Source organism: Carettochelys insculpta, chromosome 9 (assembly GCF_033958435.1).
Source record: "Carettochelys insculpta isolate YL-2023 chromosome 9, ASM3395843v1, whole genome shotgun sequence".
Taxonomy (NCBI): Eukaryota; Metazoa; Chordata; order Testudines; family Carettochelyidae; genus Carettochelys; species Carettochelys insculpta.
In genome coordinates this window covers 43,291,003-43,307,845 of record NC_134145.1, presented here as the reverse complement: position 1 = coordinate 43,307,845, position 16,843 = coordinate 43,291,003, and the positions used below count along the sequence as shown (strand labels likewise).

The following is a 16,843-nucleotide window of genomic DNA, read 5'->3' as shown; positions in this document are numbered from 1 at the left end:
CTTGCATTTGTGTACAAGCACCTTAGAGAAACGACTGATTGGCCCACTTTTTCCTCTTCATCCAGGAAACCTACTTTATTGTTCCCTACTCCTTCCACACTTACCTCAGGGCTTGTGTCACCGCCCCCTGAAGAACCTAGTTTAAAGTTTAAAATATAGACGTTAATTCTAGAAATTAAGCTTTTAAACCTACAGGATCCTTCTATTACACATTTTATTGTGTCGTTGGCTTTATGCGGTAGGAGCACATTCCTGTCATTGCATATTTTTCTGTGTAGTAGAGTCTTTCTTACCTCAATTGTAGAAGAGTTTTGAGTCATCAAAGGACTGCTTGGCATGCATACCACAAAAGCGAGATACTGGAACAGATTAGTCAGCCACTGACCAGCCACAATCAGAGTCCTTTAATAGGTTATTTAATAGCCAGTCATTCATTTACAGCAATTTGTGAAAGTATTTTATTTTCCAGAGTCAGATCTCTACTTGGGGAAATGGACCAGAACAGATATATTCCGGTATACCTCTCCACATGGGCACTTTAAATCTACAGTAAAAATCACATTGTTAAAAAATAATTATGCTGGGGCTGAATAATTTATCCAGAATACAGTTACTTTTATTTCAGTATAGTCCATGGGGTTCACTCTACAACAGCAATACAATATTCCTCTGTTAATTTTCATGTGTAGATGAAACCTAACACTAACAAGTTCTGGGAGAATAGAAGAAACAAATTTTAGCTTAATAAGAAGTCTCCAGAACTGTGATCTCAGAAAGGACATCTTAGTTTTTTTTAAAAGTAGGCTCTGTAGAGACCGTTAAGAGTAGAGGGATGTGAGTCATGTTGCTTAGCAGACATTACATTTTAAACCAGACTTGAAAAAAATGGTTTCTGTACAGATAGCTAATATTGTCCCAAATCCAGTTAGGTACAGACAGTGCATTCTTGGTACAACTTGCACAGCTAGTAAGGAAAATACTATTGTATGATTTTAATCCAGTGTTTAATCACTTAGATTGATAGACTTTAGGGACAATAGGAACATCCCCTAGTGCTTTTCTTTTCAATGGATTCTTTTATAACAATGTTAGATTAACCTATAGTGCCGAAAGGATGGAGAAAATAGCTATTAAATGGCTGCTGGAAATTATAATTTGGATCAAATGGCACAGTCTGGTGCAGGGGGTTGGGGGTGTTATGTGAAATGAGTTGGTTGTTTCAGCCCAATTCCAAGTGGATGGGCTGGAACATAAAACCACTGCCACAGTGAGCAGAAATTAAATATAATCTTAATTGGCTGTTTCAGGAGGCCAGACGCTGAGCTGACATAGAGATTAAACTGCTCTCAGTGCAAACTGCTTTCCAGAGCAAGGCACTGCAAGTTGCTGCCTTTCCAGAGCAACGTGGAGGAATGCTGCTGATGGAGTGTCTGGAAGTGCCATGCCCCATGTTCTTTTTCTGGTGGAGTGTGTGCTCCATGTTAGGTGCATGTTCTCTGCCTCATCTGAATATTTCTGTTTCCTACATTATTAATCTTATTGTTGTAAGGTTGACAAGGGGCCAACTGAATGACCAAGTGATTGTTTGACTGGTAAATAATAAACGTGACACAGCTGCCTGAGAAACTGAGAATATTGTTATTGGGGAAAATTCAGTTAAAAGTGCTCAGTTTTTAAATTGCTATTATATAAAAGATCAGAAAAGCAGGAAGGGTTAAAAAAATCACAATCCAGTTTCATTTAAACCATTCCAAGTTGAAGTAAAGCACTTGATGGTAGGCTTGGCCTTGCCATTGTCTACTTAGATTGCAAGCAGTTCAGTTACAGACCTGCCTCTTATGATGTGTATGTAGATTGCTTAGCACAAAGGGCCTCTGCTCTCGGTTGAGGACTCTAAGTGCTACTGTAATATAAATAATAATGAAATTATATGCCACTCCTATTTAAAATCAGTGGAAGAGCTGTATGTTACTTGCTGGCATAAACTGATATAATTAGATGAGGTTACATTTGATCACATCTCTCAGGAAGTAAACTATGACAAGGAGAACAGTATTTCCCCTCTCATTGAATTTATTTCCAATCAGGATATGCCTGCCTCTTGCAATAAGCTTACCTTAGGGATGAACTCAGCTTTTTCTCATAGGTTAATTAATAGAAAACTATAGAATAAAACTGGATAAAAATGTTAACTGGTGCTAGCTAGACTTTTTTTTGGACGGCAATGTAGGACATTTCATACCTGTTCCTTAAAAGGATGAAAATTCTGCATAAAAGTGGAGAAGGAGTTGTTTTATTTGACCTGGAAGCTCCTCAGCCATCACAGCTTTTATAACTGTTGGAAGAATTGGACTTGGATTAGTGACTCAAGTGTCACAGAAAAAGAAAGCACTCTTCTGCAGACGGGGTGTCAATGGGCTCTCACGGTGGCGTAAAGTTTTCATGAATCTGAAAATAATCACTGTTTCTAATAAGCAGGCTGAATCTATTCAAACCTAATGGGTTTAATGGCATTTTTCTAGTTATTCAAAGGACAGTATTAATAAGAATACATAGTACATCTTAATACTTCATGGAACAGGAAAGCTTTGAATCTTTTCAGAGTGTCAAAGAATACTATATCTGGAAGAAACTTCAAAAGGTTATCAAGTCCAGTCCCCTGCCCTGATGGCAGGACCAAGAACCCTGTTAGATATTTATCTAACCTGTTCTTAAATATCTCCAATGGTGGGGATTCTACAACCACTGTAAGTAACTTAACAGGAGTTCAAAAGGTTTACCAAATGTCCAATCTAAACCTCCCTTGATGCAGTTTAAGCCCACTGCTTCTCGTCCTATCATCAGAGGCTAAAGAGAATATTTTTTCTTCCTCCTCCTTTTTAACACCCTTTTAGGCGAAAACTGCTATCATGTCCCCTCTTGGTTTTCTCTTTCCCAAACTAAACAAACCCAATTATTTTAATCTTCTCTCATAAATCATATTTTCTAGACCTTTAATCATTTTTAGATGCTTTTCTCTGAACCCTCTCCAAATTCTCCACATCTTTCTTAAAATGTGGTGCCCAGAGCTGGACACAGTACTCCAATTAAGATCTAATCAGTAAAGAGTAGAGTGGAAGAATTACTTCTCGTATCTTGCTCACAAAAAGAATTTCCTATGGAGGAGAGTATTTTTCGTTTATTATAGAACTGATAAAACTGGCTCTTGAGTGCTAAGGACCTGCTATATCAGACTGTAGTGCAGAAGACCTCTCTGCCTGTAATCAGGATCCAAATTAAAAGTCAGAAAGCTGATCTGGCAAGTTAAGTTTTCTATATTTTATGGCTATGTCTAAACTAGAGTGATCTGTGACAAAACCTGAGGAGCATCCAGATTCCTAATGGTTAGACAGTAAATCGACAGAAAACAGCGCTTTTGTCATTAGCCATATCCCACTTGCCACGAGTTAGAATGCTGCTGTTGACAGACTGGTCAACAAAACACCAGTCTGGATGTTATGGGGGGCTTGACAGAAAAGGTTTCTGAGAAACTACACAACCCTGTCTGCTGTGCTTCTGGGTGGCCATTTTGCCGAGAGAGTGGCTGGGAAGTCCAGCTGCTCTCTGTTGACAAAGCGGATCACTCTTTCAATTCACTCTGCAGTCTAGATGCGATTTGTCAACAGAAATTTTGTTGGAAGATATCCCCCAGCACAAACTTCTGCTGACAAATCCCTGTAATCTAGTCTTGGAATTGACTGAATATTGGAGGAAGAGATGGAAGTGAGGAAAGAGAGGTGGAGAAACATTTCATATTCTTTCAGTCATTTTCTCAGGCTTTGCAGTAAGAACAGCCAGCTCTGCACAGCTGTTGTAACTTAAACTCTTGCACTCTGAGTGGAGCATAGGTCATCTACAAGTCTCCTCTACTTCACTGTCTTGGCACAACACTGACTTCAGGAGTTCCCCAGTTGTCCTTCAATCTCAGTAGATCTTCTCTGCGCTGTCTGAGGTCTTCCTCTTTTGTGTTTTCCTTGTGGATTCCATTGGAGAGCTTGATGGACTGTGCTGGATGATTGTTTTCTGAAACTGTGTCCTAGCCATCCCCACCTGTGGCACAGATTAAATGCTTGCTGACTTTGTCAGACTTTCCAGCATTTCATTGTTTGATTGCTTTTACCTCATGATTAAATTAAAGACATCAGTGCAATTGCTCCACATAATTTGGTCAGTTAAAATAGCGCTGCAAAATGAATCTTTCTGACACGGTAGCTTCAAAATTAGCTGGGGGTGATAAAGATTGTTCCTTGAAATGATAAATGTGAAAAATAGCGAAGTGCGATTGGCTATACCTACTGGTGGCTAAAGCTAGGCTGGTCACATGCGTTCTGTTTACAAATCTAGTGAAAACTTTGGTAGTTTATTGTTCACTAAACTTTTAGCATGTACATTCTCCAAAGCTACTGTAAACCCCCACACACATTTTTTTGCCCAGGGTTAAGTGGTGTTAAGCTCCCTTGCTCATTTAATTTCAGAAAGTACTGTCGATTGTACAAATGTGAACTATATTTCCAATGAGGCTTATGGAAGAACTGATATAAAAGACTCCCAACTTCTTTTCACATGGGACACAAAGGTTTTCTTTCAGATCTGCCATTCACATTAATGTATTATGCACAAAGAATATTTTTTTATATTACAGAAAACCTAATTAGTTAAAGAACAGTTCAAATTAAACTTATTTTTGAGATTCAGAAGTATTAAAACAAAGGCAGAGGGAGAGCGAGAACAAATACTCTAGCTTTCTTGATATTATGACTATGATTAATAATAATGTTTGGCTAAGAAGATGATTAAGCTTGTTATTTTATTCACAATTCAGATTTTTGTCAAACAGAACCAAAATCAGAACATGTTTTTTTTTAAATGAACTAACAGATCAACTCAACACTAGAGAAAGATTAATAAACAAGGGCCATCTTCTGCACTTGATTATGCATGTTGAATTTCCTATTTACATTAATAGGAATTGCATATGTCTATTCAGGACCAGTACCTGGCTCTGCAGAAAGGGCTCAATCCTGTAACCACTAAAGTTAATGACAAAACTACTGAGTTCAATGGTGCGAGATATCAGGATCATAACATTTATAGAAGTGTAAATAATGGCAGAAATGGAGCTCAAGTGTTTGTTAGCCAAAACCCTGGGAAATATGTGCCACGTGTCAATTTGTATAGGCATATCTGAGATGACTTTAAAAAAGAGTTATCTTGACACTGTTGTCAAACCTACAAATCACCCAGCTAATATTTCAAAGTTATGATGAAAGCAATGAATGAAAACTGTACCAGCACAATCTTTTTTCCTTTTGTGTCTTGAATTGGTTATCATTCCAGAGGGGATTCTATTTGTTTGAAATTGGCAATTAGAAAAACAAAAAACAAACACAAAACAAAACATGAAATACCATTTCATTATCTTGATTGCATCTTGCGTTTCAATATACGGTCTGTCGCTAAACTCTGATTCATCTGCCATCAGCAGGTTTCAGAGGTGATAATCACCCACACAAAGCTATTTGCACATCATGTCAATCCTCTCCCATGTCTAATTATACTCTTTATAACAAACTGCTTAGCATAATTAGTGAATTAAGCTCCACAGGAATAAGGATAGAAGTTAGTTGACAGAAGTATTAAAAGATTTTTAAAGTCAGGCATAGAGATATAAGCTAATAATAACTTTACTATTTGGTCACAATATAGTATATTTTGATGTATTTGCCTACATACAATTACACAATGATTATTTAAAATAAATAAGAATTATCTTTTCGTATAAATATTTACAAATTCGATGAAGACATTTGATCATAAAAGCTTACATAATTATGGAATGGTTTTGGGATTCATAAATTGCTAACAATCTCACCAGTACTTTTCCAGCCATGGCTGAATAAATGCTGTGGAGACCAGCATTGGAATCAAGTATGCTAGAAATGATCAAAGAACCTATTGCTCATTGATAAACAACATCAGGTACAAATGACCTTAATGGGAAAGCTCTGGTTTAATTTGTTTTTTTTTCTAGATGATCAGAAAGGATGTTTACTTAATGACCACTCTTTCTTTGTGTTTAAAATTTAATGATGTACTGTTTTAATATGAGATGCTTTGAGATCAAAGAGAATGCAGTATTATACATATATGCACACAAAGATAAATATATTCATTATCAATTTTTTTTTGGCCATGCTTTGATCATAAAAGTTTTATGAGTATTACACGAACATCTGTTGCAGTGACATTTTCTTTGTATGTAGGCAGATTTGTGTTCATTTTTCTGTATTAAACTGGAAAAAGCTTGCAGCAAACAAAAGCCTATGTGCCAGTCCATTGTTTTCTAGCAGGCAAATAAGTGTGTCACATGAGAATAATTTCCTATCCCCAGATGAGGACAGAAATCTACCCATATGAGCACAAATATAGTATTAGCATAGACAAAAGAAATTGTGCTGAATCCATTAAAGTAGCCTCAAGTAATTAATCATGTTTGCGTTGTAAGCACTGATGGTATTCTGTTAAAACTTCGTTATATAGGCTACGTCTACACTAGCCCACTACACATTTGCATGGCCATTTCGAAGATTAGGGCTAGTTTAGACACGGCCATAAAGTGGAATAGGATCAGGAAGAGTCAAGGGGACTTTGTTTAATGAAAATTCTGTTATTTGTATCCCATAGGAAAGGATGTTAGAATATTGTGCCAGTGAACAGCCACCTTTTCCCCAACGTACTCAGCACCCATGCTGGGGAGGAGGAATGCAGTGGGGAGGAGACAAATAATACAGTTATCTCTTTGTGTACTCGTAAATTGGTGCTTATGCTTCATAGATTCCACATGGGTAGGAAAATTTGTTGAACCTTGCCTCATCTCATTCAAAGGACATCCATACCAGATACATGTAAGGTAATGCTTAGGTTTACAATAACTGTAGTTGCACAGACTTACAGTAGACTTTAACAGGGATGTTGAACAGAATGCCATACGCTGACATTAATCACCTCACTGTAAAAGTTCACAGAATTAAAAGAGGTCAACAATGCATCCTTTCAGGTCACCACTCATTAAAAATATTTGAGTTTTCCTATTAAGTATTCAAAGGCCAACATCTGCTGATGCTCAAAGATGGGGAATGCAGTGAAGAAGGCTGTATGGAGTGTAAAGTGGAAATCACAATGATTTAGTCCATGCAACACAGCATTGACAAACTGTACCACAGCTGAGCTCCACAGAGTTATTTTGCCACATATCCATTTCTGTTATTTATGACAGTGGGATTCCAGATAATAATAGGCTAATCATCTTTCTTTACTCACTTCTATTTAGTTCCTTTTTAAAAATACATGCGCAAACACAATTTGTCAAGATTGCAAATGAAGCACATCACTGTGCATTTGCAGTGAGACAAATGTCGAGGGAGACACCGAAGCAGAAAAATTAAACTATCAAAAGTGAAGGCTTGCATTGGCAAGTTGTTATAAATTCTGTTCTACTATTTTATGTTGCAAACAGGTTGCCATAGGATTAAGTTAGAATCTAAATGGACACAAACTACTACTCTCATTTACAAAGAGGCTAGTTTTGATGTTATTTAACACACTTGCTAGGGCTTAACAAATCTGTCCTTAAGCCTATTCATGAGCTTTAATAAACTGATTTATAACTGAAAGACCTGACTACACATTTATAAAAAGCAAGGCAGCTGCTTTATCCAGATTATTAAAGTATTGCTTTTCAGCCAGATATCAGGTATTGCAAATCGTCTTCTGACACTGCTTAAATTATGATAGACCTACACAACAAAAAACCCATGTCTAAAGTCTATGCAATGCAAAGGCTGTAAAGGAACATTCTTTCACTCAGCTACTAAAGGATACCTTTTCTGGTTAGGTATCATGCACTCATTTGCATTTATTTCTAATTCGCTATCATTCTATGACTCTACCTGCTTCACAACTGTAGGATGGTTTGTCTCAAACAACCATATACTTATTTTTTCATTGTTCTTTTATTTGCAATAACTGATTTTTTTAAGAAAAAGACATTTTCCTATTTTATTAGCTGTTTAAAACGTTTTCATTTTACTCAATAAAACAAGTCTCAACAAAGAATCTTCTGTAAAAGGTCTGAGCTGGAGTTCACTTATGTAAATGAAAAGATATTGTCTAATTTAGTTCTACAGTCTGTATTATACAAGATCAGATTAAATGATCACCAGTGTCCCATTCTGGCTTTGGAATCTATGAATCATTTGAAAGACTCTGATATACCACTTTCACTGGATTAAAACAAATTACATACATATGTGTTCTTCATTTTTTCACTTTATATTTATCTATTCATACATACAGCTTTAAGGGCTCTACTCTTCTTAGCTATTAACAAAGTTAGCTGTTGTGGAAAATGCACTTGATAATATCTTCCTAGCCAATGCCAGCCCAATGTTCTAATTTGCAACATCAGTGCTTTTATTTCTAATCAAGAAGTTGTGTGTGAAGACAAACGTACTGTCATGAGCTACATATCATATTCCCTCTGATCACATAATGCAGTTACATGTAAATGCAGCATGGCAAAGTCAATAATATAGTCCCCTTACTGTAAAGCACATTCAATGAAACATTATCTATAACAGAAATGGATGTTGGGAAAATAGAGCTAAGAAGCTGAATAACATTAGCAAAGCTATTCTGGATTTGCTTTTTACTACTTACTACCAATACTGGAAATACTGGGAATACCTGTAGAAAGAGAGAGCAAAAGGGCATAGTTAGTGATTTAACGAGCCCGAAGCATTCCATCAAATATCTGGAAACTTATTTTTTCATACTTGTAATTTTCTCACTTCAAAATACTATATCAAATAACAGCCAGCATCAAGAACTTGCCAATATATCATCCAAATCTTCTGATTCTTGAGAATTTGCATTTTTTTAGTATGAGACTGAAGGGATTTTTGGAAGGTATTTGTTGTGTTCAAAAATGCAAGTTGGAGCATTTATGAAAGACGCAGCCTTCTTCTGCTCTCATACCTTCATGAAGTTGTTCAGAACAGTGCTGTATTCATATTGAACAGTTATTAGGTTTCTGTTCTGGACAATAAATCCAAGCCATGTTGTATCAGGTATATCTGTGAAACTATTTTAATACAGGGATAAATGCATTATTAGCTGATTTGGTCAGCTGCTGAAAATCACTTGGTTCTTTATTAGATTAACTTTCTCTAGCAAACACTTTTTGTTCCTTGTTTACCTGTCAATTGTCTGGATTAAGCTATGCAATACAAATTTAATTGAGCAAAATAATATAACACATTAGGTCACTCCTATTGATCATGTCCCTCATTGATTTTTCTACTCTCACTTCAAATCTCAAGTTGAATTAATGTGGGAGAACCATTCTAGAGTCTGACTGGACTTTGTAGAAAATGTGGATGTCCCATATTCCTTGCAATATAGGTCTCCTTAGCTAAATTAAACATGCCTATAAGATGATTTACAAGCCCACAGGTCAAAGCCACACACTACAGATCAATACTTAAATCCCTGATACTCGTAACATTTCAGTTAAATAGTTTTTCTTTTATAAGTTTTATTGACTTTTGATGGCATGGTATTACAGTGTAGAAATCTATTTCTCCATTACAATCTACTATCCTATTAAATTTCTTCTCAGAATTCTTAATGCAGAGAAGTTCTGGAATGCAGGCAGGCAACCCTTACTCAAGAAAATGATTCAGCAGTATGGATTACTCGGTATGGAGTAGGATAGCAGAATCAGGCTTATCTTATGATAATTATTTTTATTATCATATATCATTTATTATATATTAGTGTAGGCTTTGGAATTACATTCTCTGCACCTGTAGTGCCTTTGGCTTCTCAAGTGTGCTGGGCATTTTGCCAGGTTGGGACCGTCACTGGGGCCACAGAATGTACAATGGAATACATTACCCACAGCAGTCTGGTATAAGAGCATGGCTGGGGGAAAGAGGAATGCATATTGGCTACATCTACACTACAAGATATATTCAGATTTAAGGCAGTTAGCTCCATATTACCATGTGACTGACTTCACTGTAAATACCATTAGCTTGATTTAGGGAGCACTAATATTGATATCACAATATTGTCGGTACTGCTGGGCATAGCATCAAGTTCAAATTTAAAAGTTTCGATTAAAGGCCAGTGTGGAAGCGCTACATCTTAAAATGGAATTTATTAGCCTCCTGAGGTGTCCCGTATGTAACTCACAATGCCCCACAGTGCTCCTCTCTGGCCGCTGCTCTCCAGAGCCGTGTCTACACGTACACGCTACTTCGAAGTAGCGGCACTAACTTCGAAATAGCGCCCGTCACGGCTACACGTGTTGGGCGCTATTTCGAAGTTAACTTCGACGTTAGGCGGCGAGACGTCGAAGTCACTATCCTCATCAGGAGATGGGGATAGCGCCCTACTTCGACGTTCAACGTCGAAGTAGGGACCGTGTAGTCATTGCGCGTCCCGCAACTTCGAAATAGTGGGGTCCGCCCTGGCGGCCATCAGCTGAGGGGTTGAGAGACACTCTCTCTCCAGCCCCTGCAGGGCTCTATGGTCACCGTGGGCAGCAGCCCATAGCCCAGGGCTTCTGGCTGCTGCTGCTGCAGCTGGGGATCCATGCTGCAGGCACAGGGTCTGCAACCAGTTGTCAGCTCTGTGGATCTTGTGTTGTTTAGTGCAACTGTGTCTGGGAGGGGTCCTTTAAGGGAGCGGCTTGCTGTTGAGTCCACCCTGTGACCCTGTCTGCAGCTGTGCCTGGCACCCTTATTTTGATGTGTGCTACTTTGGCGTGTAGACGTTCCCTCGCTGCGCCTATTTCGATGTGGTGCTGCGCAACGTCGAAGTTGAACATCGACGTTGCCAGCCCTGGAGGACGTGTAGACATTATTCATCGAAATAGCCTATTTTGATGTTGCTACATCGAAATAAGCTACTTCGATGTAGGCTTCACATGTAGATGTAGCCCAGGTGTGCAGGAATTAGGTAACAGGAAGACTGTGAATTTCAAAACAAGACTAGGAAGCCTGTGGCTGTGGGCTCATGTTTGTATCAGAGCCTGAGAAATGTCTTTCTTTCATTGCTATTAGTGCTGTGAGCACATCTACTCATTGCAAATAGCCCCTGCAGGGAGTTTGTGGTTCTGTCTCCACAATTGGTATTTTTTTCTGTGTTGCCTAGTGTCAGCTGCTGCCCCACCACACCATGTGGCAGCAAGATTGTTGTGGGGGTTGTGCTTGAATCAGAGGCTGAGACACTTCTTCTCAGTTGTTTACATGTGTGCACGCCTCCCTTTTCCCCCACACAGGCGCCATGCAGTTGGGGTCTTTCTGACGCTCAACCACGTCACATGGTTAGCCCCCAACCCAGTAAAAGAATGTGCCTGCCATTCAGTGCTGACCAGCTGCCAGGCAACACCATGTCCTCGCTTGCGTGCGGTTAGGGCTCCAAGGGCAGGAAATAATTTCAGGGGCTTGCAGACACTGGGAGGGGTGGGGAAAGTATTCCCTGGTGGATAAGGTTTTTGGGGCCTTTCTGCCTCGGGGCAGACTACTTCAATTGGCCCTCCCACTCAAATCTGCCTTGGACCCGGGGGGCTAGCTAAGATTTTTGGAGGCATTGCTAACATCCCCCATCGGCAATTTCTGTGTAGTGAAGAGGGAAGAAAGAAACCTTTTTTCTTAGCCTTTTCTATGCTCTTTCTTCTAACTTTGCACTTCTTCATGCAGGGAAGAGTGGGTGGAGGGCCACTCGCAAATACAGACTGTGCACAAAAGCTGTAAGGAACAGGGAAGCCAAATACCCTTTCCTCAGCAACTCTCTTTTTTCAAAATCTTTACTATCAACTCTTTCTTAATGCTTTTCATTGTCCCTGTGTTATTTTCAGGAATCAGATGCAATCAAGGGATGGGGGACAGTCAGTGGAGGGCCATCTGAGAAGGCACACACTTGCTGATTTTTATAAAATCCTTGATAATTCAGTTACAGAAGAAAGGGATTTCTGTTAACTTTGCCATCTTTGTTGATGCCCTACTTTTCCTTCTTCTGCCTGGAAAAATGGATGTTTGGTTACTATGGGAGGGGAATGAGGGCAATGCAATGTGGGAAGATGATGTCATATACCAGTGAACATACCCAGAATGCTATGGAGATGAGGGAACTGTGGGATAGGTTCCCACAATGCACTCCTGCAAAAGTCAAAGTTTGCTGATTGAGCGTGGCAGCAATAACTCCACCTTGTGAGGAGCACATGGGGAGATAAGGACAGTCAAAACGGAATTTATAAAATCCAGTGTTACAAAACCGATATTAATAAATTCGAATTTATCTTGTAGTGTAGACATAGCCATTGAGTCATTACTAAATTATTCTTATGATTGAAGCCATGGAGCACTAGCTCCAAGTTTGGGGAGTCATAAATGGCTCCTTTGTGACTCCCCACCTCAATTACACATAGTGCTTCTTGGGCAGTTGTGAGAACTGTGTCCCAAGAGTCTCATATTCTGTTGGGAAACCCTATATGCTCAATCCTGCAGCGTGCAGACTATCACCTCACAGAAGGCTCTCAGCAATTTTCAGGATTGGGCTACATATGTAAAAACTATTTATAAAACAACTTATTTTACTCCTGGTGATGTTTAAAACAAAATTTCAGCGATGTTTCAGAACTTCAGTATAATGTAACTAATATCACAACTACATGATTTTAAATAGAGAAAATTAAAATTGTATTTAGAGAAATTTAAAAATACCCTCTTATTCCACTGTTGGCATCATTTCTTGAAACAGATTAACAATCATAGCATCTCTTTCTCATTGTTTTACATAGAAAAGGAACTGAACTCTGAACACTATTTTTGGATTAGCTTTATTAATATATATTTATATTTACGTGCAACAGTTAGTCATGATTTAAATTCACGCTTTTTTCCTTTACCCACAGATGGGACTTGTAGAGATAACAGATAAAAAGATAGGTAATCTTTTCACACGTCCCCTGTGAAATAGTATTTGTACTCCCTTTTAGGTGCGCACACACAGACAAAAATATACATACGTACTAGCCCCCCTTCCCCAACACACACCTCATCACACCCACAGCTTCTCCTCTGCTCCAGGGCAAACTGTAGCACAGGGAGAAGTTGTCTTATTAACTTGTGCTCCTCCTCCTCTACTGTATCTCAGAAGTCTCAGTGAGAAATAATGATGAACATTTCCCTAAGCAAGGAGGAGTAATGAAAACAAGGTAACTACTTGCCGGAAGGACTCTACATTAGTCTTGATTGCTTGTTTTCACATTCCCTATCTGAAAAAAACTTCTTTTGCTATTTCCCTGCAGATTTCTCTATAAGGAAAGAGACGCTCTGCATGGCAGAGAACTCCTTTTTGTCTCCCAAAATATTGTTGGCACTGGCAGGAAACAGAAAAACAAATTGAGCACATAACAGGGAAACAATTTATAGCAGATGTTTCTCAAAGTGGTTTCTCAAAGCGTTGGTCGCTATTCCTTTTTAGTAGGGTTGCCAGGATCAGCATTATACTGCTGAGGAGTCAGGGCAGAAAGACTCAGTCAGAGTTCTGCAGTCATGGCTCTCAGGCTGAAGCCATCTAGGGAGGATGGGGGCCCTTCCCTTGAGTTTGATACAGCAAATTACATCCCTAAACGTGGCAGGGCTTGGGCTGTCAGCCCTGCACTGACAGCAGCAGCCCTGCTGGGCATGGGGGCTGAGCCACATGATGGTGGAGCTTCAAGCCTGGGCAATTTAACTTTGCACACCCTATGGCATGGGACAACAGGCAGCTGCTCTGCTTCCCACCCCTTAACCTCAGCTCTGACATTACATCCTTTACTCAGCCCCTATGTCATTATCTCACAGGCAATCAGCATATGTTGTGATTACAACCAGTTTAAAAATTGCTCTAAAAATAATTTTAGCATTGGACCATTTTCTGAAGGGGTTGGGGAAGCAATGAATGGGGGTCAATTGCTACTTGCGCTAAAGAAGAGCTCACAACCAGGATCCAAGCAGCAGTAATGAACCAAGAAACCACAAATACATAGGGATTTACTGGGTTGGTTTTAAGAACCCGGGGGGTGGAGGGGTGGGGGGATCCATGGCCACAATGGATGGTGTGTGGTGAACTTCTGGCAAAAGGAGAGCTTAAAACCAACTAAAATGTGGCATTTGCCAAAGAAGATGCATTGGAGAGCACAGGGGGTCATGTTCTCCTCCCTCCACCCATTTGCTGCTTGGATTGTATTGAGCATGCTGAGTAATATCTGCTGCAGCTGTTGTCCTTACTCAGCCCCTGCCCATAAGCAGGACTGAGCCCTCTCTGACACTTACAGACATGGCACAGTTCTATATCAAACAAAACCGACTGATTTTTTTCACCAGCAAAATCCGTGAGAGCTACAGGACCAGAAGAGAGTATGGAGAACAGCAGCGACAACAAGTGAGAAAGGCCTTCAGGCAGCTTCTGTTGTGCCACACTGGACAGGTAAAACTGGGAAACCATACACCGCTGGGGAAACTTTTTCCCCCTATGTGCTGAAGAATGGTTTTTGATAATACTGGGGCAAGGTACAGTGACTCAACTTGACTCAGTTCCCCATCTCATGATACAATTGCAGGTACATTCAGAGTACGCAAATGATATTGTGACTGAACTCATGATCACCAAAATCAAGCAGAGTTCTCTTTTTTCCCATTCAACTTGAGGAAATCAATGATGTGCTGGTCTGCTCAGATGCTGGCATATATACAATTTGAGAACAATGAAAACCCCTAAGAGGAATTTCTGTTCTGCCAGCCATTACTAGAGCATGCTAAAGGGGAACAGCTCTTCTCACTTTTGCCTCTGATTCTGGCTTGGAATGGCATCACAGCGTAAGGATTTGCAGTAATAGTGTAAGAGTGTTTGTGCAATAACTCAAAAAAAACCTCCCAGCAGGTCAGTTACTCAAGTACAGGCACAAGCACTCTGGATTCATTGTTCTATACACAGGCAAGCCCTAGTAGCCAATAACAAAAAAAACCTAACCTACCCATTTTAAAACCAGCTTCATCATGAACTTTTCACAGTCAATGGCATCAAGAGCAGCTCAACAAGCACAGATCTCTTTGGAGTTTTGTGGGAAGACATGGAAGCTGAGCACTATCAGTTACTGTATCACACAGAAGGCAGCTGGCTGCGTTTGGGAAAGGTTCTCAGTCATTTGTTTGAGCTCAGAGAAGAAGTGAGCTGGCTGAAAAGTTTGCTGATTCCAGGTTTGCTTTGCTGGCTTACCTGGAAGATGACTTTAAATGCCTAAATGAATTAAATACCTCATTACTCTTATGGACAAAATTCAAAACCTGGACCAAGAACCTTTTCTTATGGTCAGGCCTACTGATTGTGGGAGAGATGGGGGAAGAGGGGCTCCAAATCCTTGCACCAGCCTCGTGAAAGTAAGGGCAGGTGGAGGAGAACAGGCCATGGGGAGAAAGTGCAGAGAAGGGGACTGGAGTAAGCAGGGGGCAGAGGCTTAGAAAAGAGGCAGGAGAGGGGTGTGGTCTCAGGGAAAGATTAGGGGAGTGAGCAGGGCAATGGTCTGGGTTTGTATGAGTAGACAGCTGGCAAACCCCCTAGCCATGCCAGAAGAGTGTGCTCAGAAGTGCAGCTGGCAGCTCACTGGGCACCACCAAAGCCAGCACAGCATAGCACCACCCAAATGTCAGGTGGGTGCAATTTGTGCATGCATGGAGGCACACTGACTTTTACTGCCTGAGGCCCAGAACTGCGGTTATCAAGCCAGCTTAAGTTGTGCCATGGTTCTGAAGGCTTCTTTTAAAAAAATACTGAATGCCTTTTTGAATAAAATGCATTGCAGAAGCACGACTTGCAACCTGTTATCAACCACCTGGAATGTCTTAAACTGCAGCTTTGGGAGTACTTCCCTGAAAAGACTCCAGAAACAGAGGCATAGATTAGAAATCTCTTTAATACAGAAGTGACTGAAAGTGGTGTTATGTCACTTGCAGCAAAAGAAGCATTAATTGCCCTTTCCTGTGATGAGAAATTGATGCTGAGATTTTCTGAACAAACTCCTAACTTCTTGATTTCTGTGGGAGAGACGATCCAGAGCTGTCATTTGCAGCACTGAAAGCACTCAGGCCCTTTTCATCTGCCTATCTGTGTGAAGCCAGCTTTTTAACACTGGCATTACTAAACAACAAAACCCAGGCCTCTCACACTTTTGAAGATGACCTGTATTATTATCTCAGGCATAGAGAGCCCAAGCTTACCCTTCCCATTCGATACATATTTAGTTTTTACTTTTGGATATAAAAAATGTCTCATAATTGAACTGTGCTATGGCCTTGTAACGCATTTTTAGTTAAAATATTAACTGTTCCAGAACAACACAGCACTCTGTGGTCCTGCAGCAATTTTTGTGTTCAGAAGCGGGGCATGGTGCAGCGAGGTTTGAGACTGGCTGCTCTACAGCAATATCCATTTGCAGAAGTCATGGAGGTACACATTAGGTTTCATTCTTTAGTCTGGTTCAGCTATGTTTGGTACAAGGTGATGAGAAAAGGGAAAGTTTAAGGTATCTTTCTTTCTCTCTGCCTATGGAATAATGTAGGAGTGTGGTTGCTCTGACTTGTAACTGTAATGGACAATTCTGGCACTCAGGAATAGCTGGGGTGGAGAGACAATCACATTCCCCCATGGCCGGATATTTGGGGAGTGTCTGATCTAGAGCTGCTGTATCACAGGG

At 40.0% G+C, this 16,843-nt stretch overlaps 1 protein-coding gene across 8 annotated transcripts in view; it reads right to left on the bottom strand.

Moving 5' to 3' along the window:
• NTNG1 (netrin G1) overlaps positions 1-16,843 on the bottom strand; it is a 253,571-nt gene that overhangs the window by 64,274 nt on the left and 172,454 nt on the right. For all 8 annotated transcript variants that reach the window (XR_012646598.1, XM_075003111.1, XM_075003112.1 and 5 more), the window contains exon 5: positions 8,758-8,784. Coding sequence is in view for 7 of the 8 variants with exons in the window: in XM_075003111.1 (XP_074859212.1) it covers positions 8,758-8,784 (27 nt within the window). In the remaining variant the exon portion in view is untranslated. The remainder of the gene's footprint in view (positions 1-8,757; positions 8,785-16,843) is intronic.